General features: G+C 40.3%; 1 protein-coding gene across 4 annotated transcripts in view; it reads right to left on the reverse strand.

Moving 5' to 3' along the window:
• Positions 1-23,878, reverse strand: part of JARID2 (jumonji and AT-rich interaction domain containing 2) — a 214,933-nt gene that overhangs the window by 17,063 nt on the left and 173,992 nt on the right. For all 4 annotated transcript variants that reach the window (XM_032674683.1, XM_032674662.1, XM_032674673.1 and 1 more), the window contains exons 6-11: positions 19,091-19,320; positions 11,161-12,178; positions 6,498-6,997; positions 1,301-1,393; positions 744-862; positions 513-583 (exon numbers count right to left, since the gene is read on the reverse strand). In XM_032674683.1, the coding sequence (XP_032530574.1) occupies positions 513-583; positions 744-862; positions 1,301-1,393; positions 6,498-6,997; positions 11,161-12,178; positions 19,091-19,320 (2,031 nt within the window). The remainder of the gene's footprint in view (positions 1-512; positions 584-743; positions 863-1,300; positions 1,394-6,497; positions 6,998-11,160; positions 12,179-19,090; positions 19,321-23,878) is intronic.

Raw genomic sequence — 23,878 nt, forward strand, 5'->3', positions numbered from 1 at the left:
GCATCCATGTAACTGTTAAACAGGTATCATGTTTCCCAAGTGATTTATTCAGGCTCAACACCTGCACAAGAGATTCTATTATACTCTCAGCTAATGTTTCTACCAGTAAATTACAATGGTGTATATGCAGCTGGAGCACTCATGACAATTCATTTAGAAAATGTGTGTGCTGCTTTGCCCAGTGCTACAGACTGCATTTTGCAAGCCAGGAAGTTGCATGGCTCTGTCCTTCATCACCCTGACACAAAAGAAGAACACTGATACACTGGCAACAAGGGATACTGCAAGTACAACAGGTTCCTCCCAGGAATGCGGTCTCAACTATTCATCAATTCTTTATCTGCATGCCTGCCTTCATTCCTTTACATACCACCTGCTACATACAACTGGATGTCTACTCAACCAGCTGGTGAACAGAGGGGCCAGAAAGAGGGAGAAGCCTTTGGTGACTATATCACCACATTCAGAGGACAGTTCCACCAGCTGAAAACATAAGAAAGAAACTTGCTTACCAGGCACAGCACCAAGATGTCGCAGGATGGATCCTGTATTATTAGGAAGGACTGTGAGGTTCCACCCATGCCTGTTTGAGGGGTGATACAGAGGCAGACATGTCAGTACACATTCCCAGTGCCAACACCCCCAGTGCCAAGCTGCCCTGCTGGCCTTGTGCCCCCACTTCCGCTCAGCACTACAGGGCAACTGGAATAAGTGGACAAAACAGATGGATTTGGTGATCATACCTTGAAAATGGTTCAGACTTTCCCACGGGAAAACCACTCCCATGGGTGTTGGTATCTACTTTTCCACAATGCACTGCTACATGGCAATCTTTCTGTTCCACTATCCGCCAGTATTCTTGCTGTGGTAAGAGAAAGCAGTAATGCATTTTTAATTCACTGAACAAGATATCTCTCATTAAAATATAAGCCCCAGAAATTTACAGGGCTTTCGTGACCTCAATGTAATTCAACATAAAACACTGCTTAAAAATAAGAATATAAATTATTAAAAGTAACGATGAATTGAGAAGACAGAATTTATATCCTCTTGGCTCCTGTGCTTCAGTACATGTCAGATTAAGAATTCTTTCTCTTCCTCAGTTCATCAACACCTTTATTAAAAATGTTCAAAAAATTAAAAAGGAAGAATCAGCACCATGTCTATCTAACCACTTCTTTTTCTCCCAAACTAGACAGCCTTACACTGATTATGGTAATGCTTGATGGTCAACTATACTGAATTCCCATACTCAATGCCCTGAAATAAAAACTTTTACCACCCCTTGAGTTGGCCTCACCTCTACTTCAGCTACTGTAGGCTCCTTCGTGAAGCACATGTTCATGATGTTTCTTGCTGTTCGGTAGAAGGTTGTTAAAGAAACAGACCTACCCTGTGGAAAAATAAAATTAAAAGTGAAAATAAAAAAAAGTCTCCATTCCCCCTGTCCTCATTCTTTTCCTTACAGGCTCAATCCCAAGTGACAACAAAGGGAAAAAGGACAATGTCTCCAGAAGAGGTGTAGGTCTAAAGCTCATTTTATATCTGAGGGAAAATACATCAGAAGATAGAGAAATTTAATGACATCAACTCACCAAACCAATCACTCAAAAGGCCAACTGAATGTTCCCAGAAGGAACACTGCTTTGTCCAGCACAACGTTCAGTATTCGATAATACAGAAGATGGACACAGCCCAGTTTCCTATGACAGGTTGCAAAAGACCCAATAGGCAGTCAACCTGCACTTTACAATCAAATTAAATACGTGATCCAAGGACCATGTGGCTACACACTTTATATAGAGAAACAGTTGAAAAAGACTTTGAAAATTCACAGAAATGTTCAGCATTAAACTAGTATTGTATCTAGTGGAAAGTGGTCACAAAAAGTAGAGTTTACCAAGATGATTGTAATCACCTGCTTAAAAACCTAGTTATGCTTAATTCAATAAAAGCAGTTCCAATGCAAGGAACCAGGACCTGCTATTACAAGGCCGAGAAAAGGAAAACACAGTAAAATTGCTGAATGAGTGCACTCTTTGTTGGCACTGCTGCTCTATGAGAAGAGGATCCGATTTGGTTTTCTGCTTGAGCTATACCAAAGTTTCCAGACACCTGCTTTCATGCATACCTACAACACCAGACTCTCTGGGAAGCATTGTCTGACAGCTTTGAAGGCAAGAGCACCAGAAGCCACTTGCTCCTTTCAGCCCAGACATACGGGTGTGCCCAGACAGTAACACCTCTATTGTCTTCTCTGCCCCAGGGCAGAAGAAATACCCTGGGAAGCCATGAGAGGTGGCAAGCACCACAATAGGTGCTGTGGCCATACTGGTTTGAGGGCATCCCTGCAGGCAGAGACCAGAATTGCTCTGCAAATGTGGAGTAGAATATATCTTTGCCAGATCTACTGCTCCTTCCTCTAACTCCCATTGTACCCACCGGCTGCCCATCTGAGCAACCACAGACTTAAAAACTCTGCATAAATGAACACTTTATTACTCGGACTATTACCTTTCTAGGTTTTCAATTATGAAACAGATCTGCCAAACCACCTCATTCTTTTCTTGTGTTTAATTTATTTAATAACTATATCCAAGAGTAAACTAGAAAGAACTATACAAGCAGCTTTTCCCCCAGGGGCCAAGTCTATCACTCTGCCATACTCATATGGTTGTAACATTGTCATTTTTTTAATTGAATGCAGCATAATTAGCTTTAACAAAAAAGTCTGTGAAATGCCCAGGGCCTGGGGCACTCTGATTCCCATAAACTTCAGAGCTGGATTCTCTGTGATCCAATAAGCAATTTCCTTCTTCTTTTAATGCCCTCATGAATCGTTTATTGAGGCAGCCTTTTACAACAAAACTGCTTGTAAAATGCAGGGCCCGCACCAAGTCATCACACGTGGACACAGACTTCACCACTCGCAAACCAATACACGCTCTGCAGCAGCTTCCTCATTTCATTAACTTGCCCTTCTCTCATCTTATACAGAAAAACAAACAAACAAAAACACTGATCTTCCAAGACTAACCATGTTCATTTTTTTAGATATACAGCAAGCAAGAAAAAAGAAAGTGGAAAAACTAAACACTTCAAATGTTTAAAATTGCATATATTGATTTCTTCCCTATCAAGAATTTGATATCTTTTTAGTCTCCTAAAAACTGTAACATAAATTAAATGGTTGAGGGGGTTTTGTTGTCTGTTTATGTTGCTTGGTTGTTTTTTTTTAATCTGAGGGATCTTGTAAAATTTTCTAATGCCAATTCAGAAAATAATTTAAAATGCAGTACTGGAGCATTTTAACCAGAACAGGAAATGAATTGCTGAAAATACCCTTTCCAACACCTGAAAGATATCTCAGCAGTTCAACAACTGTCCTGGAAGCTTCAAGCTACAGAGCAGAGTCTCTGTTGCTGTGACAATAAGACAGAGGAAGAAACTCCTGTTTCCCCTCCTGATTCTTCTCATGTCTGTTGCAGAGGCCGTGAGAGCCAACCCAGGGAGAGCATCACCACCACCAAGCCTGGAGCCTGGAGGCACAGAGAAGGACACTGCAACGCTATGAATATTAAAGACATTAAAGCAAGCATAAATACGAGCAGAAACCAGAGATTTCACGACAGTCACAGGTGGAAAGGAATGACTCCTGTTAAGTGGAGTCTGAAAATGCTGAGTCCCTGTTGAAGAGACCTCAGCATAGGATTTCCAGGACAGTTTCATGTGAGGGGTGGCAAAACTTGTGCTGGTGATTTCTTCTGTGTGTCCCTCTAATGGGTCTGCTAATAAGCCTTCATATTGCTCTGTATGGAAACAAATGCTGCTTTCAGTCAGCTCCAGTAGAGATTTTTAAAATATTTTCAGAGCTAAAATTGGGGAAAGAAGAGAAGAGTGAAAATCTGGCATCATATCCTTCTTTGATGTTGGCTTACTTCACACACTTAGAAATTACGGCATTTTATTAGTCAGGTAGAAAAGCCATATATTTAGGAGTAAAGCGAGCAAGTGCAGCAGCCTGCAGCACACACTTAAAAGCACAGCAGGTCTTATAGCCTGGAAAGGAGAGACACTGAAAATAATTTGGAAGCCCTGGCAGAAAGTCAGCCAAACACAGAGATTTACTCTAACCTTGACATGTGATATGGTGGTAACTGCTCCTGGAAGACTGGATGTCTGTTTCTAAAAACAGCTCAAGCACGTGCTGAGTGCAGAAATCACTGTGTGAAATCTCTTCATAGTCTGAAGCATAGACTTTATGGCCTAAACTGGACTACAGCCATATGATTATGACGTTCTCCTCCAGCCCTCAAACTATTGGCCTAGGTATTTATCAAAGGCATGGGATTTATTTTTTGGTTTTGTGTGTGGTTTTCACTTTTAAATAGAATTAGCAATATGCTTTAGAAAGGAACCATTACAATCCCATCATTTCTGGAAACTGTAACATGAGGGCATGGTCTGTTAATCAAATTTCAAATTTTCTCAGAAACATGTTAATAGGTAAAGAACACTCTCCCCCTCACAGATTTAATAGGTAAAGAACACTCTCCCCCTCACAGATGCAGGATTAAAAGGCTTGTTTCATTAAATGCTATGAAACATCCTCTGTTTACATCTGGTGCCAGCACCACCTTTCCTCAGTCTTACTAAAAAGCCTAGTAGTGAACTATAGTAATTTTACGTCTTGTGGGTTACTCTGGTACATCAAGACTTCTGCATAATTTCTATGTCTTAAGGCTTGTTTTAAGTGACATAACCAATCCTTCCACAGTGCTTTCCCCTGAGTGCTGTTAAAATGAAAATAGATTCCTCTCTCTGCACTGAGGCTGACCAGGGTCCCACAGGGTGCTTCACAGCAGGGCTCTCCCCAGAAACCCACCTGCTTCCTCCTGTTTTCTCCCCAGTCCATCATCTGTGACAGCAGTACCCAGCCTCTGCACTGCAGATGAACATGGGATAGGATCAAAACGGGGAAGCCTCAGTGTCTGGGAAGCTGCTGGTACCACAGTGGATAACTCAAGGTGTTTTCCGAGCGTGCGGCAGCTGCTTTGGTGGGTGGGGAGAGCGCTGACCCACAGGCACAGCGATGTTCTTCTCCAACAGCTTCTATACTCAGAACAAAAGTATTTCTATCGGGTATTGTCAGACTTATACAGTGTCTGCTGCCTGTGCTTTTTGGGTGGCAGCAGCAATTCTGGGAGCTCTCAGCCTTTTGGGATAAATGCCTGGTGCTCAGCAGACTCAGGCTGCTTATACTAGCTGCATTTTGCTTGCTTGCTTTCTTTTTATGTTCTAAGTCCGATCAGGGCGCTTCTCAGAAATCCCAATCTTGCTTTTTGATTGACTTTGTATCTTCTAAACTTTAAAATGGGACTTGCACTGGAAACGAAGAAGGAGGCATTTCCCTAGGAAGTTTGAGGTTGTTCATACAGCAGTCAGGGTAAGTTGTATCACATTTTTCATTTAACTGTCATTAAGCACAGGATATTAAGCACAGAAATGCCACTTCATTATTCACAAAAGCTGCTGTCATTAGATAAGCTTCTCTCCAAGGGCAGCATGGGCAAAGAGATTGCTTTTTAAAGGTGGGATTGAGACCAGAGTCCCCAAGTAAAATAATTTTTGTGCTGACAAATCGTAACAGGCTGCAAAAGAAACCCAAAGCAAGCTCTTAAAGCTCAAGTCATGAGCTCATGCAGTCCCTAAATAGCTTAACAATAAGTCATTTTGGGCTATCTGGCTTCATTTCCTGGTGATGGAAGCAAGATTGGAAGGGGAAGAACAGCGTATTCCTTTACTGGGCACAGACACTCAATGCTATATTTCTCTCAGAGCACGGCTACACAATTCAACTTAACTCAAAATTGCACTGCGAGTTGCAGCGCCAAGTCCTGCTCCAGAGTAGCAGACTGCCAAATAAAATACAGTGAAAGAGTCAGCATTCCTTTTTAAATGGATGTACTTGATATGTGGAGGACTAAGTGTCCATGTGACTGTTAGTGTTGAGCAAAATCTGGCACTGTGGATGAAAATATTGTTTGTATTTCAATTTGCCCTTTCTAAATGTAGCAGTATTTCTAGTGATGTTAGTTTTGATGTGGAGCACTACTTCACTCAACAAGAGATTTGCAAGAAGCAGGAATGAGAAAGCAGAACGTTACTTTAAATGTCACTAGAAAATGAAAATAAAATCTGTGTTTGGAAGGGTAATTGGGCAGAGATATTCAGGGAACCTCTTACAAGGACATGAAGGGGGGCAGAGCCCAGTGTATCTTATTATGACAATAATGCCTCTGAGCTTTCCCAGACATCCTGGAAGAGCCAGGCAGACCAGGATAAAGCCACCAGACCACCTGGTCGTGATAACCGTGGTAACTACTGCCTTTGAGGTGGCGCTGCAACCCATTAGCTCCTCTGAGCCAGCAGGTTTGCGCCCAGATGACAGCACCATGGGTTCTACAAAACAAAACAGGCAGAGCCTGCCCCATTACCTTGTATATACACTTGTGTAAGTCGCTAAGAACTCCCTCCTCATCCTCCTCGTCCTCCTTCGTGGTCTCCTTTTCCTGAGCGAAGAGCCGCCGCCTGCCCGTCTTCAGTGGGACGTCGACCTCTTTTAACTTGTTGCGGAAGCCATTTTTGTGAACCACGCCATTGATGAGTCCGTTTTTGGGCTCAAACCGGGGCAAGGAATGGAACTTGTAGGCATTCTCCGAATGTCCCTCCAAAGGTCCTTTCCTCTTCTCCAGGATTTCCTTTTCCAGCAAGACCTCCTTCTCCAGTTTCTTGTGCTCCTCAGGGGAGAGGGAGTCATAGGAGAGCAAGTACTGGCAGTAGGCTTCTTGCAGCTTGGCCAGCCTGTCCTGTGCAGTTTTGGGGATGCGCAGCATGTCTGCCAGCTTGTTCCATTTCTTGAGGTCAGTCACTTGCTGCATCCCCCCCATCTCATTGATCAGCTGGACAAAGCAGGCCAGGTCGAGCTCGCAGCCTCCTGGGGTCCACATGTGCCAGGCAGCAGAGGAAGGGAAAGGGAAACACAGGAGTAGATTAGAAAAGCTGTGGGCAGCTCGCTTCATGTGTGCTACCAGGCTGGGCATATGTGGGACACGCCCCCCATACAGCTCCAGTCACCTAGGCACCGGAGCAGAATTGTCCCTATCCTGCTAAATCCAGGCATATACTCCTGTTGTGCTAAATTAATTCATTTGGCAGGCCATATTTTTCTATTTGCAACAGCCTTGCCTATGATTAAATTTGCATTTCTCCTTGATTTTCCTTCCCTTCTCTTCTCAGAGAACCCCAAGCTATTTCCTGACTTGCATCTTTCCCCTGGTCATTACCCAGCAGCAGGGGAGATAAGAGTTGCCTAGCTCTTTAAAAGCCCACACGCCCACCATACCACCACCCACCACCAGTCCCACATCTGGTTTATACCAGGAAGAAACAAAACAAGTAAGCTGGGTACTGGCCATCAAAAAAGACAGTGCCTACCCTTTCTGGAAGCAGAACATCAATTATCTAATGTTTGCATCACACCTTGAATAAAATTATTATTTAAAAGGAGTACAGTAACATCATTAATTTCAGTATGGGTAGAAAATTCCTTATAAAAACCCAAGGGAGGCAGCAGGTTGTTTGGGGTTGGAGCCTGCAACTGCTTAAAAAAGTTCCAGACACATTATTCTTCCAGTCTGAGGCCATCCATATTTTATAGTCCATTCTGGTTTTGTATGTTTTAAGATGACTAGCACATTTCACACTCCAGTCAAAAAATAAAAATGGAGGATTATACAAACTGCAGCAAAAAAAGCAGCCAAATAGACAAAGAACAATAAAAGAAACATCATAAATACTCTCAAAGCACAGAAATAAATCATCAGTGGAAAGAGTGAAGAAACAGACCACCTACAATTCAGCAAGGAAAAAAGAGAATTAATACAAAATTCATGTCAACACTTCTGCTGCCACATTGTCTCTCCTTTGCCTTTTTCTTCCAGAAAAGTAAAAAAACCATTATGCCATAGCCTTTTCAGAGCACTCAGAAATGCTATTGCACAATAGAGAAGGGCAAGAAGCAGCATTATGGTAAATATTTACCGATGGATGCACAGCTACAACATCTTCAGGGCCAGTCATATCATCTTACTTGCTAGTGCAAGCAGCACTACTTTTTTCAAACTACCTTGAGCTGCACCACAGATGCTTCATTGCTGATTCCAGTTTTCCTTCTTCCCTCTGCTTTCCCCTCTTCCACCACTTGTGCCAATCCAGTGAGAAAGGAGGCTCAGCAGTGGAAATCTGCATGCAATGCTCTGGGATGGCAATGTTTGAGATGGAGGCAGAGCAGCACCAGAAGGCTGCTCACATTAATGCTGCCCACACAGCACTAGGCAAAGGTGTGAAGAGGGAGAAAAGGATTTTGGCTGTAGCCAAAACCAAGGATAAGGCTTTGAGTAGCACATGATAAAGGTGGAGGCAGGGCCATGAGGCAGCAGATTTATCCTATTCAGTAAATTTGGGGGTGGTGCTAAAGAGGTTTAAGTCTTGAAGCTGAGAAAAGGTAAACACCATTGTGGAAAACAAAACAAAAACAAGGGGGTTTGAAAAGTTTTCTTTGTTTCCTCTTTAATCTTCCAAACATAACATAACATCAGCATAACTTTCAAGATGGCCTCTATTACTTTTTTGGTCTAGTGTTTTATATGTGCAGGTCACAAATAAGATGAAGGCATAATTTAAGAGAGCTTTCCATCCCAAAAGATTCAGCAACATACATAAAGTTGAATAACATATTCCTAACTCGGAAAGAAGTGTGGTCCAGATTTAACATTATATGCACTCTCCAGTGGGACAAACAGCACACACCCATCTTAAGGTCCTAGTTTCAACACTGTTTATGACCTATTTAAGAAATTCGATTTTCTCCTGCATCATGGAACGATCACTCATAATCACTCTGCAATATTAGAGCTCGAGTAGCACATTATTCAACCAGAGCCTACAGCTAAGGTTTACAAAATGGTCTCAATTATAATTCCATTTCACATAGTCATAACTTTTGGAAGCATTTATATCTCACACTGATGTTTTCCAGGACTGACCTAAGCATGCTGCTTAAACTTTCCTTGAAAGACTGAAGGGGGGAAAAAAAAAGAAGGGAAAAAATCCCAACAACAACAAAAAAGGAGGTCTAACTTCATTTGCACCTATAGCAAAATGGCTTAAATAGGAGATCTGGCATATGTTATGCAGAAATAGTGTCTGACATTATTTTGTTTTTAATGACCTTAATTTATTTAAGTTAGGACTATTTTTAAATTGCTTAGTGAGCAAGCTCATTTTAAAAATCTTAGATCTTCAGGTATGCATTTAATACCAAATGCTGGCGCCAAACAAGCCGTTGGCAAAACTCCCACTTACTTCAAGGGAAATGTGATTTGGCCCTACAAGAATGGATATGTATGCGTGTCTACTTAAGTAAGAGTGCATTTATCACCACAGATTATTTTATATGTTTCCTGCTGGAACCAACACATTTTTTCCTCTGCACACTGATGCTCTCCAGCTTCTTTTCTCCATTTTGCTTTTGATTTTAAACACAGGATAGGTAGAAAATTAACTACAGAAAGGATACACAGAATGAAAATTTTATAAGACACCACTGTTTGCTGTGGCTATATGGCACCCAGCAGAATAGAATCCTTGCCTATTCATTAGGCTCTTAGGTGCTTAAATAATACAAATAATTAACAGTAATGCCATGTTAATGCCAAGTTAAGGTATTTCATTAAAAAGTTAACATTGTTCCAGGAGCGTTAATCGAGCTGTCTTGCACATTTTCTTCTCTCTCTTGCCAATGTAAATTTAATTCATTATTCTTTGCTATTAGCATACAACTATTGCATACATTAGGCATATAAAATGTTCACTTATTGCTGCTTGAGTGATTTTAATTTTCAGATTTCTGTGAATGTTTTTGCACGGCTATTGCAACAAAGTGCTAACTGTTGTTCCTCCCTCTTAAATTCTGTTATTTCTCTGTTGTTCCTTGTCTTGGTTCCCATAAGGTCTGCGATCTCTTTGTGTGCTTTCATGCATTTTCACTCACTTACCATATGTGATATCAAATAAAGTTTGAAAACCGGGGCAGGGGGAGGAAGTGTTGTGAATAGTTTAAACAGAAAAGTGTGTTCTTTAACTCAACTAGTGTTGATAGCTGCCTCTGATCAGATAATGCCTCAAAGGCAAAACTCTAGCCTCAAATTGCAACATGCAGGTCCTGTGAGCTCTGACTCAAAACACTTCAAAAACAAAGGGAAGAGCTAACAAAAATTGAAAACACAAGTTTCTTACTATGTCATGGCTGCAAAGGCATAAGAGATGGAGGTAGCTCATTCAATAGTTCATTTGTATGCTGCTGTTGTCATGTTTTTACAAACTATTGTCACATTTTTGTCACGTGTCATATCTGACAGCAGACCATAAACCAAGAATTCTGTTAAATAAGTGATTCTCACTCAGGCATTAGCCCTGGCAGACACCTGCTGGGAGAAATAATGAAACCTCCATTTTGCAATCAACTACATTTTACTGCCTATTCTTGACACTTAATGGTTGTTAAATGTCAGCAGGTCACTGCAAATTTGTGATTTTAAGTGTCTGAGTACCCAAACAGAAGTCAGTTCTGAGATATTTTCTTTCCCCTTTGGTTAAATGCTTTTAAAGGAGGAGGGGGAGAAAAATGTATTAGAGCTTGGCAGCACTGCAACCTGTTTGGAAAACATGTTTGGAAAGGTCCAAAAAATATTCTGAGGCAATGTTTAAAACAAAGCTATCAATATCCATAGTTGTACTATCTATAAAAATAAACAGCAGGGAAAGGAAAGATCCTGAAATCTGGAGAACAAAATAATACCACACAGCATTTTTTTTCCCCGGGTTAGACAGGAGGAAAATGGCAATATAAAGTCTCCCTAGAAAGCTCTCCGACAACCTACCTGCATCGTGCCTGACCAACGGATAAAGCGAGAGATCTAGAGCTCTGCAGTGTTAATTGAACAGAGGTTTGGTTAAGCATAAAGGCAAACAGAGCATAAAGCTGCATACGGACATTAACAAGCAGCGGGAAAAGGCCAAGGAAACCACAGCCCTTACCTATGAGTGGGAGTTCATCCATGGTAATGCCCTGAGATTTGAGGTGCTTCTTGATACAGGCCAGCCGCTGCACGTTGGGTCCCCAGCGCCTGCCTAGCTTGTGTATGTGCTGAATCTGTGTCACAAACCGCATTTCATCGTTTAGCTTGCACTCAGGTCTCCAGTCTGGAGGAGGAATCACCCTGCACATCCCATACTTCTCTACCTGAGCTCGGACTGACTCAATGTATATCAGTGGGTCATGAAATTCCTTGGTGGAGGGCCTAAGGATGGGAATCTCCCCCAGCATCCCCCACCCAGACTTACTACTACCCTTTTCGTGCTTTCCCATTGAGTCTTGTGGCTTGTGCAAGGACTCCGCTTGAGAGGTAGAACGATTTTCACAGGAGGCATTTTCAGTTTTGCCATGTGCTTGTTTCCCTGGCGTACTCTTTCCAGCAGTGGCTCTTTTCGGCCTATTTCTTTCCAAACTCTTCTCTGGCACTTCCTTTTTAAGGTGTCCATTCAGCAAAGGCTTTTCTGCTGCTGCCTTTTTGCTGGCAGCTTCTGCCAAGTTGACGGCCCCTTTCATTCTCTTGGTGGGCGACTGTATCTTGTCTATGTGATTCGTCTCTTCCAGCCTCCTCTTTGAATTGCGCAGCCCCTCCCTTAACTGTCTCCCCACCTCCTTAGTGCATGTCTTTTGGTTCAACTTGCCATTGACTTTTACACCATTAACAGCGGTATTGTTAGACTTGGATGCTCCAAGGGATAGCACCTGTTTGCGGGTTTTTGCATTGCTACTTTCTATTTTCCCTGAGATTGTGTGGTTGACAGGTGAACTGGGTTTGTGGTGATTTAGTTTGGTTTCCTTGACCAGTTCTTTCTTGGCTTTGGTGTATGTGACAGTTCCCTTTGTCACTGTTGCAGTGTACTTCACAGTTTTGGACGGTGAAGGTCTGACTTCTCTCATCTTTTTGGCACTGGCTGCATTTGCACTCGGAGATGACATTCGAGTGATCCCATTGACTTTAGAAACCTGCAATACCAGATGTGTTGCAGGAGGAGCAGAAGGAAGGAAACAGAAAACAGAAAAGTAAATTAATAATGTTTCCACTCAACCCCAGTGTCCCATTCGCTGGACAGCCATATTCTGCAGTCCTGACTCCTGGCCCTTTCGTACAATCTTCATATAATGGTTTTCATGCAGGCAAGACAGGGCACTAGGCATTTATAATAACTAAATAAAATAGAATCCTTTCTTTAAAATTAACAAAAAAGCCTTTGGCAGTAATAAGGGTGAGGTCCCTTGCTTGCACTACTCTCTTTCTTGCCTACCAGAATGCCTATTATCATATTATAAAACACAGTCAGCATGATCTACAAACTAACACCATCATTATCTCCTTTTCTGGCCCTCAGACACCCTCTCTCTCCCTCTCCCACCCAACTTCCTTTAAGTGCACACACATTTCACTGCTTCTTAGCAGACAAAGCAGCCACTGTATACTCTCTACTCTAACTGGAATGCGCACATTTTGCAAAAAACACACACTGAGATTCAAACCAACCTCCCGTCTATACATGCATACATATAAAAAGAGATATGGAACACATTATTGCATCCAACAGATCAGGATGGCCATGAAGGATCCAGTCTGTCATACATATTAAATCTTGACAGGCATGTCATTGCTGAAGTTGATAATTTGAAATGAAAATGTATATAGCAGTCCAATTAAATTTTTTTATTTTTAAGTTTGATATCCGGGCAGTTTTGATGATACACATTCTATTAGATCATATTGTGTCAATGCAACTTAAAATTGCTGGACTCCACTGTTTTCTGTTAGACAGTTAAGCCCAGTTATGAAACTAAAATTTATATTTTAAGTATAAGATGTGTTAAGCACCGAAAGCAACCCTCAACTACGAAGGGAATTGAGACAGCTCAACACTGCCAAAGCTAAACCCCACTACTAAGACAACGAAGTTCAAGTTCAAACCTCAAACAAATTTTGGCATTTAAACAACTTTAAACATTGTCTTCTCACCTCCTAAAACAACTGTTAGCACAGAAAAACACATCCAAAAATCAGGAACAACTGACAAAACTGCTCAAAGTGAAAGCAAAGAATACAATCACCACTCATCAGCACTGAGGTGAGTAACACCATTCCTGCAGAGTTATAATACTTTCTCTTGCAGGATTTCAAAATCCTTGCCAAATCAGTAAGCATGGCAGCTTCTCTCAAATAAACGCAAGAACTGTAGTCACTTACAAAAAGTAGGGATGCTATAAAATAGGGATCAGATAGAGACAAAGTACTGTGCTATGTGACTTATGAAAAAGGAACTGGAACCTGGAGATTCTGCACACACAGACACACGTCTCTGTGTGTGTGTATTTACTGTGTGTATTTTATCCTCTGCGTTCCAGAAGCTGCAGCAGGAGTAATGCCCTTTTAAAAACCATCCATATTCTTGTCCTTCCGGTGCTTGTGAGGTAGAAACACTTAAGGAAAATCCAGTTAACTGATGACACACATTTTTACCTTGAGTTTTTCAAAGATATATGAGATATCATCTGGAAAGCAAACACTTGCAAACAGAAAGGCATTTACCCATCTCCCTTGAAATTTAGGCAGTACACTGTATTTGAAATGGAAGCCTGGGTTTAACTTTCACAGCACTTTTTCATGCTGCAGAACACTCATGGGTAGAGAGCTGCTGAGAGACTGCAAGACTGCCTTTTGCCTGCAGCAGTCACAACAGGCGTTGAACACCTCTGGCTTTATAAACAGCCAGGAACATTGATTACAGATTTCATCTAGACTAATAGAGAAGAATTGATTGAGAACTAGAAGGGGAAGGTAATCTGGGTGACAGTGATCATGAAATGAGTTTTTATTTCTAAGATGTAACAACAGTAAAGAAAGGACAACAGAGTTAAAAAGAATCCACACAAAACCAAACCAAAACAAAAGAAAAATCCACCTGCAAAAAATCCAAACCAAACAAAGCACAGGCCATTATGGTAGTTCACAAGTTCTCTAACGACTGGAAAATCAGAAAATTATCACAGTCAAAAGTGGAAACACAATTATGTTACTAAGGGCAATTATATAGAAACAGCAAAAGCATGCATTAAAATCAGAAAGGCCACAGAGCTAAAGAAACTTTACTTAGCAAGAGATATAAAACAAAACAGAAAACAAAATTAAAAATACTTTAAAAACAGAAGACAACAAACAATGGAAGAGATCAAGTACCACAAAACAAGTGGAAATAAGTTGGTGGCAAACAGAGAGTCTCCCTAACTTCAAATCCTAAAATAATTCAGGAACAAATCATCAAACAGCTACTTTGTAAACACACAAATGATAACAAAATAATGTTAAACTCAAAACAAAATGACTAGCACACAACAACAAAACCAAACCCAGACCTACCCATAGTTTTGCCAAAATAGCACATCAAGCAAATATAATCATCTTCTGACAGACACCTGCCTGAGCAGGTAAAGACACACCTCTGCTTCAGCAGGACTCCAGTCACTGTCCCATGGGACATTCCATCAAACAAACTCCTGAGATTCATCCTAGACATAATTACTGTAACGCAGCTTCACAAGGGATTAAAGTCATTCTTAAGAGAAGCTTTTGTTGCTACAGTTCACTCCTTCAGTGGGAGAGCATTTCATGTGTCATTCTGCAGGGACTTGCAGCCTTGGTTCTATCAAGTATTTCCAGTATCGTAAAATTTGACAGTGAAACACACCTGAAAGGGGCTGTAATCACTCTGGAGACAAGATCAAAATCAAAGGCAATCTTGAAGAACTTTTTTCAGAACATTTCTACAATAAGAGGAAGTGGTTTTTTTAGGAACAACGTGTAGGGTAAGAATAACATTTGGAGACCACAGTGAGCCCCAAAATGCAATGGTAGAACAAAGCATGCAAATCACTTTGAGACAGGGATGGGAGCACAGGCTTCCTTCAGTAGAGCTGGACCCAGAATTGGACTCACACCGTGAGAAAAATTCAGACAGAGGAGCAAATCTGTAAGAGCACAAAGTGCTCGGGTATTTGGAAAACAAGATTGTTGCTGAAAAGCCAAGGGAGCTGGGCTTAATTACTCTGGACTATGGGACAACTCTGTAACAGTCTTCTGACGCATAAGGAGCCCCTCTGAAAAGAGACAGTAAATGCTCTTTCCATGTTCACTGAGAGAAGTGAGAGGTCAAAAAAGCCCTTTAACAGCAATGATCTGAGGCACAAGTAGAAAAGCTTGTTCATTAGTAGAAAAGGAAAACACGGGAAGAAGCTGTCAGTGGATGTTGTGGAGCCTCCTCTACAGGAGGTTTTCAGAAGGTTTCAGGAGGCTATAGCTGTATTATTGTGCTGTCAGGTACATTCAAGACAACACCCCAAGAGTGACCACTCAGACTGTGTGGAGGCACCTTGTCACTCCAGCCTACCTATGATCTTTCCTGAAGAAGTCTGAAGGGCCACCCAGGGCACCCCTTCAGCAAAGGATGGTGACACAGGGGCTGAGAACAAAACAAGTGTTCATGGAGAAAGGCAAGATTCTCACAGCTTCTCCTATTCAAAGGAAAACATGCCGTCAGCATCATAAGCTTTAGGCAAGAACTAAAACTGCCAAGTTACAAACTGAATTCAACAAAAAATCAGCAACTGTTTAGTGGTTAGAATATCTCCACACATCAAACGTTTAGATCTCTCAAGGCCAAATCTTGAACTGAACAGGTACATAAGCTTCAGCTATCTAACCTCCAATCCCAGATGGTAAGCTCAATATTTTGAGTTTTTATTCAAACTTGGTGAAGTTATCAATGATGAGCAGGTCCTGAAATAGAGAACACTTGGTTTTGAGAGTACCATATGGAATGCACTTATTCCTTTCTCGTTGCTAATCAAGGAGACCCCACAAGGATGAAACACTGCTGGAAACTTCCTCAGAACTATAATCTTTCTACAGCAGACACAACACGATGGTTTTCAAACACTTCTCCCTCCTCCCTCACCAAACGCCCAGAGGCATTTTTGACTTTTTTTTCAGAGAGGAAGACATAATGCTTAAGATACAGTCGTACCGTATAGAGCAGAACAGAAAACACTTCAAAGTGGAACCGGCTACAACAAATGTCCTCCAGTTGGAAAAAAAAAAGTGGAAAAAACAACATGGCCATAGCCAGTCATTGAAGCAACAGGTGGATTTAGGATTTCACATTGACCAGTATGAAATTCTGGCTGGTCAGTTATTACCTTCTACACATTCCTGGTATGCTGTGGGAGATGGTGTCAATGGCTTTGCTGAAGTTCAGGTAGACACCATCCACAGCCTTTCCTTCACCCACTAGCTGTGTCACCTTGTAGTAATAAAGTGACTGACGTTAGGCTCACATGACTCAAAGTCTTGAGCTAAAGGTGAAATTAGGGATATGAATAATCTTTGCTTTCAGCTGTATTCTCAGTTTTGATGACATATATTTGTCTTCAGACCACTCTTTTCTCTGCTTTACTGAACACTTGCCCTGCAGTAAAACATGGATTTTAAATTTTGTTGTCTTTTAAAAGACAAAGGGGACCAGCACAGTCTTGCAGCAATTGGTTTGTTGGGTTTGAACTGGTCTACGTACACACCTCTGCACTGCACCTAGGATCCAGCCTCCAAAAGCATACACAAAAAAATAAAACCAACAAACAATCTGCTAGATAAAAACCACAGTGATAAGAGCAACTTTAGCAACACTAACAACAGTTTTGGTCCCAAAGAAATTCAAGTTATGCAACCAATCTCAAATTCATTCATAAAAATAGTTCTGTGCTGATGAGTTTTGCAGAGCTAAATTACCATATTAGGCCAAGAGAGGGCCCCATTGAACTACATTTCCTTTGCCCACAACCCTTTTGAAGTACAGGATTTGGAAAGATGGCAAAGGACGAAGAAAGAGAGATAAGGAACACGTGACAACTGCAAGGGTTCACCAGGAAAGGAAAGGTAGAAAAACAGAAAAAGAGAGGGGTCAATAAATAAAATCTGGTAATTTCCACTATTCTGCCTTTATTTTCTATAAGACCAAACACACACAAAACAAACACACACACAGATAAACCATGTAAAAGCAGCCATCAAAGAGCAAAAGCATAGTGGAAAAAGGAGGAACATGTGGCTGGCACCCCAGGCAAACAAGTCTCCTTTGGGAAAATACTGAAAAAGTCAAAGTTTCAGGACAACAGCAGGAAATTTACCAACATCACATAACTGATAAATCTAAGGTTTTGGACAAAGCTAAGTCTTTCCGTCAGGCAAAATGTATAATCCACCTTTAATTAGTTAGAGCCACATTTTCATTTAAATTGGTAAGAAAGTACTTATGCTACTGTGGGTTACAGAAGAAAATTTAGCTGCCTAACCTTCTTTTATGAAAAAAAAGAAAAAAAGTCATCATCTCAACTTACAACCTCCTTATTTTCTGAAGCTTGAGGACTGCCTTTTGCGAGGTGTGTGTGTGTGGTGTGACTGTTGGTTGTACTGCATTGCTTTAAAATTTTTCTCTGTTTTGCGTAGCACAATTGAAAACATCTAATACTCTACAAAGCAAAACTACTTGGATGGTGGACAAATTGTTCTACATCTGTCTTTTTCCTTTCAGAACTACCTTCACAAGTGACAGCAGTTGACTTTCACAACAATTTTAACCATTCAGACTTTGATGATACAACTTTAAAGTATTTCACACAAGTGTTCCAGTAAGTTAAAAGAATTAAGATGTGCATCCTTACATTTTGGGAAACTTGTTCAACACAAAGAGCTCATGACAGAGCATGTCACAGCAAGGACTATACGATGCTGGCAAATACAAAAAAGAAATCCAAAAGGATGCAAAAGAAGACAGACATTCAAGCTGATGACTAGATAAGGGAAAATTGCCATGGTGCATAAAGAACCAGGCAAGATCAGCCTACTTAGAAGAAAAACCTTTAGATGCCAGCAAATAAAGACTGTCTCTAATTGGCCCACTGAGAATTAACCAAATAAACAAAAAAAACTTAAAAGGAGTAAGAGCAACAAGCTTTCTGTACTGCATTGCAGTAGAGCAGGTATTCTGCTAACCCAGCCCCAGACTGAATAAGGACACTAACTGGGGATTTTGAAAGTCTTTTGTAAAACCTTATTTGACAGCTGCTATTTTAGGAGCCCTTTGACCCAATCATCAAAAATAGATGAAGACAAATCCTGTCCAAATGCCAGTCACAAGCGCTGAAAGACTGGTCTGCTTAACTTCCACACCAGAATTCAAGTTGGGCTGAAACAAATCTCTTGCTGATTTTTTTTGCTAGCTTTCAACCTAGGAACATGAATCAAAAAATTTCTCCCACCTGGTATATCCACTGTGAAAGAGGCAATATTCTGGAGCAACTTCTTTATGCATTGGGCAAAATGTTTTTTCCCAGACTCCAACGTTTGTGCTGCCCGTATGCAAGACAAAGCACCCAAGTGCAATATGAGGTTCTCTTACAATGCCGGTGAGCCACCGAGATAACCCAAGCAGACCAGCTGCACACAAAACCAATTTGCTCTTCCACGTGCTGCCAGCCTTGGCACTGTCAGCATGGAGGCCAGCAAGAGTACCAGTCAGAGAGGTTTCATAAATAGTGATGTGAACTCTACTCTTTCATATGTATATAGCAGATAACATAAATACAGGCTTGTAAAGCATGCTTTATAATACTGACTTCCCACATACGTATACTTTTCTTTTTTCCTTCTTTCTCTCTCTTGCACTGAAAATTAACTCCCTGATGTCTCCAGAGCATGCTTTTAAGGATTCCCATGCTCAATCTAGACAAAGCAGTGGAAAAAGGAGTTTAGAACCTTAAAAGTCTGTGTTTCCCATGTGTTCACAGTAGAGTACAATTCATTACCTGTTTCCTTAAGTCCTGAGCCGATCTATGAAGAGTGTGGTGGTTGTTAGCAGTGAGCCCTTTCGTAGAGGAGCCAGTGTTTGTAGTAGGATGGTGATTAGCAGCAGCCTGGTCTTTTCGACTCTCAGCCTTATGTTCACTGTTCCTCTCCTTCCCTGGTGTGGCCTCTTTGCTTTTGTGTTTCTGAGCAGGTTCTTTCTCCTTCGATGATTTGCTGGACCCATTGAAAACTGAGAAGAGAGAAAATCAGGTTACTGAGGAAAAAAAAGAAAACAAAAAAATATACAAGACCAAACACTTCATTCAAAACATCCCAACTTTCTCTGCTCTCAGTGTTGGATATTTAGTAAATGTCTTCTTATATTTAAAATTAAATCAGTAATCTAAGCACTATTTTGCATATTTCTTTGCATGAACAGATTTACTAAAATATTTCCCTTGCTTGTTAACACATATTATCTTCAATAGCCAAATTAAAACATACAACGTATATTATTGTTTTGATTGACCTAAATTTAGAATTATGAGTTTTATTTTTATTTATGACAGTTTTATCTTTTTTTGCTATCGCAGTGAGTGAATTCTAAATATAACCTAAACAGAAAAAAGATTTATTTTTATTTTATACACCAGTGTAGAGGAAAGGAAACATTCCATGAAAAAGCATGTTTTGTTTTTATCAATATCCAAACTGCTGAATCAAACTGACAGCAGTTTGCCTATAGCAGAAAACTGCAAATAGAAAAAGGTACTTCTGCAAAGAAAGGAGAATACTAAAACCATTTTGGAATGTGTCATACAAAGTAATGCTGGGACCTAAGCTGAGCACTGTAGCCTTCTAATGAAGTGAAGAGAGAAGAAAGCATGGAACAGAAACCATTATTTTTTGTACAATAAATATTATGCGAATGTATACAAGCAAGTTTTTTTCCTGTCCCTCTGCAGAATTTATTTAAGAATAGTCACTGCTCTTTTGTTGTCAGGGAAGATGAAAAACTGAGGTTAAAAGAACCCCACATCACATTTATCTGTTTGTTAATCAAAAATGTGAGAAATTCATGTGAGTGATGCCCCCTCTTCAGTGAAGCACTTGACAGACGTCCACAAGGCTTATGATCCAACACCCACAATGGTAGGTGCCCTCCTGTCTTCTACTCATCTACTCTTGATTTCTACCTCTGCTTTTTTTTTTGCCATGGTTTAGGAAAGGATGTAAATAAGAAACTTCATAAATACTTAACAGCACAAGTATGTAAAAATCTTTTTTATTACACACAACACGCACCATCTGTTTGGGAATAGTAAATAAATGAATTAAGTTACTGTTTTCCTGTGAAACAAAAGTCTTCTTTTGTCACTAAACATGACAATAACATACCTTCTTATCTCATTTTGTAAATGAGTAGTAGCAGCAGTAACAGTAGTAATAAAACAACTGTCCTACTGGACAGAAGAGGGGCAGATAAGCTGCTTCTAAGTAGACACCTACCTCCAAATCCTCCCAACCAGCTATCTAGCTTCCCACAGCACCTCCAACAGCTGAAACTCCAGCAAACTATTGACAAATTTGATTTTCAGGTCACTTACTCAGTCAGTCACAAGTGTTGAAGCAGATTATGTAAAAAAGAAAAAATTGCAATTGCTTTTCTTCCTCTCTTCCTTCCCCACTGCATAAACAGAGTAAGAATGAGAAAAAAGCTGTCGGCAGTGAAGTCACTATAAATTTCCCCATGGCTCTGTCACTCATGAGCTCAGGAACAACTGGCGCTGCCCCAGCCAGCCAAGGATTTCTCGGGGATTTCAATGAAAGTCACATAACCCTTCGTGTCTCATTTCTAGTGATGGAACTGATAATAATTGCCAACTCCTATCAGGAAGTACATGACAATACATTTATCCTCCTTTGTAAGGAGTTCTCACATCAGATGGAAGGCACGACAGATGCACAAAGCACAACTATTTATTTTTAATAAGACATAGCACAAACAACCAATGGCAGCTTTGTTAATATGTATTTTATCATTGCGAGTGATATCTTCCTTTGGAGGGAACACATTGTATATACTGATCTGCTCCTACGGAAACATTAAGTCAGAGAGATTAGTTTTCTGTAATCAGTTGCCACTTTATAAACCTGAGATTACTAAAACAGAAAACACAGCCAAAAAGCCAAATTACGCACTTCTATGGTTCACACACACACAAAAAAGTGAACATGAGACAAGGTATATTTTATATGCAACAGCTCATTAATTTTAAGTGTCGTGGGAACCCTGCCAGTTTTACCCTCTGAGTAATTATCTTTTGTCTTAATTTGTAAGATTCTTGAAAGGGAGAAGAGAGAAACAGGAGAGAAAAAATGTTCAGTCTCACAAGAAAAGCTCAAAAAGCTTAAAGTCTGAAAACACAATAAAAGGAGATGTAGATGCAAAACAGTTCTAGCCCAGCTGTCTCTAGTCAAACAGTAGATGGTATCAGTTTCTATAAAAATCAGTGTTTGTTTCTTCCAACACCTAGATAACCGCTATATCCAGATAGATGGGTATAAAACCTTTCTGCAATAGTAAGTTCTGAAAAATTCACAAACATATTATGTGAACAAGTATCGAAATGTTCACTTGGGTAATTACAAAATACTACCACAAGCCAAGCATTTAAGGGAGGGGGAATCCCCAAGACTATGACTTTGTTCTCATCTGACTAAAAATGCTGAAGCAAGTTATTTAGACGATAAGATATTTAGTACAATACAGAAAGTAAGATGTTTCAGTGAAAAGATGAAACCATCACGAAAGCCCAAAAATCCCCCCCAAGAAATCTCATTGTTGAAGAGTAACTGATGATAAAACAAACACCCACTTCTCACGAGAAACAGTAAACCCCCAAACCTCTGCAATAAATAAAATAAAACTCTGAGACCAAATCTGATTAAACAATGAAATTATTACTAATTCTTTTGTGTCTTCTTATGCAGCAAATTGCATTCTCCTTCACATCTGACAGCTTTTAAATATTTCTGAAGCACTCTGAAAATTAGAAAATATGTAACCTTATGCTTTACTAACCCCAGATGCACGTATGTCCCAGCTACAATCTCCCATGTTAGTGATAACTCTGACAGGCGCAATATCCAATGTTCTGCTCCCTTTATTTCCTTGCTAGAGTGTAGTTGACAAAGGTTTCATCCTTGAAGCAATAATTTCATTAAAAAATAGACAGAAAAAAAAGTCTAACCCACATGAGTGGTGAAACTAACATTCCTGAAGCAGAAATCCTTTGTCCTCTTGAATTACGATTATTTTATGCTACCTTAACCAACTCTATATTTCCAGAACAGCTTTTAGTTAAAGGTAAGAGCATTACTAACACATAATTAAAAGTGCAAGTAAATTATTAGTGTTCAGACACTCCAAATAGAATAAATCCATCTGAAAGCTTATTCTCAAAATGCTCCTCCTCCAAAGCAATTACTATTATTATTAAGCTGAAACAATAAGAGTCCCGGAGTGAAATACTTGTGGACCTTTTGGTTAGCAGTGATGATCAAACGCAAAGAAACTGAACCACTACATTCACAACTCACAAGCACTGGGGGTTTTTAAACCACTGATATAATTTATGGCAGCAGAGGAAAACCTTATGGCAGGCGTGATCCCCATGGATGCATCACAGTGCTCTCTGCATCAGGGGAACTAGACCCCTGGCACCAATATTCACGCAGGATCCTATACAGGGACTTGGGGGTATCTCATTTAAAACCGTGATAAAGAATCTCTACAAAAACCAATGCAAACTGCAAATCTTGTGTGGATTAGGTGCAGCTATAACAATGTCTAAATAAATTTTTGGTCAAGGAAAGCCACAGATGTGCTCAATTACTACAGATTAAATAAGCATTTACTACAGGAATTGACACTGTAGCGAGCGATAAACATAACATGTTTTCAGCAATTTTCAGAAGTATTCCTACAAATTAATTTGCACACAAACATTTTACAGGATACAGCCAGCCAGCCTTTCAGAAGCTAATTTATAATACGTGCAGTAATCAGGCTTTCACTGTGTAAGCAGCAGAATTACTTACTGGACTAGGTTCAGACAACTGTTGACTCCATGGGTAAAGCTTTCTTTCCCAAGCCCTCCTGGAGATTATTCCTGCGCTTGATATGCTTTACACTTACAATAACTGGGGAAGTTTAACATGGACAGAAGAGTACTGAACCTTTCTGCCGTACGCCAGTGTCTGGAAGATGAAAGCATGTGAACCATACATGTACACATACGCTGCATGTTGCAGATCTTGTGCTCCATAAAGCAAGTGATTGTGCATTCATAAAACCATCCAAAACAGAGAGGGAAGATAAGAGTGAAAGGGAGAAGTTTTGTTTTTAGAAGGCGAAAAGGGAGCCTTGCCAATATTGTGAATCCGAGCCAGCTATTCCAATGCAAACCTCATGTTGTTACATAGATCGTGTTTGGCAAAGAGATGTAATATTAATCAACTTTCTGGCATTAAGTATCCGTTACTGTACAAAAACATTCTTGCTCTGGCTTTAATTCAGTTTTAAGTCACTGTGAAAACATTTATGTGGCTCTCAAACTGAGTTAAAGGACCCAGGCAATAATTCTTTTCCCCTCCCAAAGGAACTAAAACAATCATCTACTTCCATAAAACACAGTATTTTAATACTGCCAACTGTTTTCCTTAAATGTTGGGTATGTTCGGACTTATATACACCATTTCCAGAGAAAGAAGCTGTCTTCTGGAGCCCCTCAACATGATCTACC

Source organism: Chiroxiphia lanceolata, chromosome 1, assembly GCF_009829145.1.
Source record: "Chiroxiphia lanceolata isolate bChiLan1 chromosome 1, bChiLan1.pri, whole genome shotgun sequence".
Classification (NCBI taxonomy): Eukaryota; Metazoa; Chordata; class Aves; order Passeriformes; family Pipridae; genus Chiroxiphia; species Chiroxiphia lanceolata.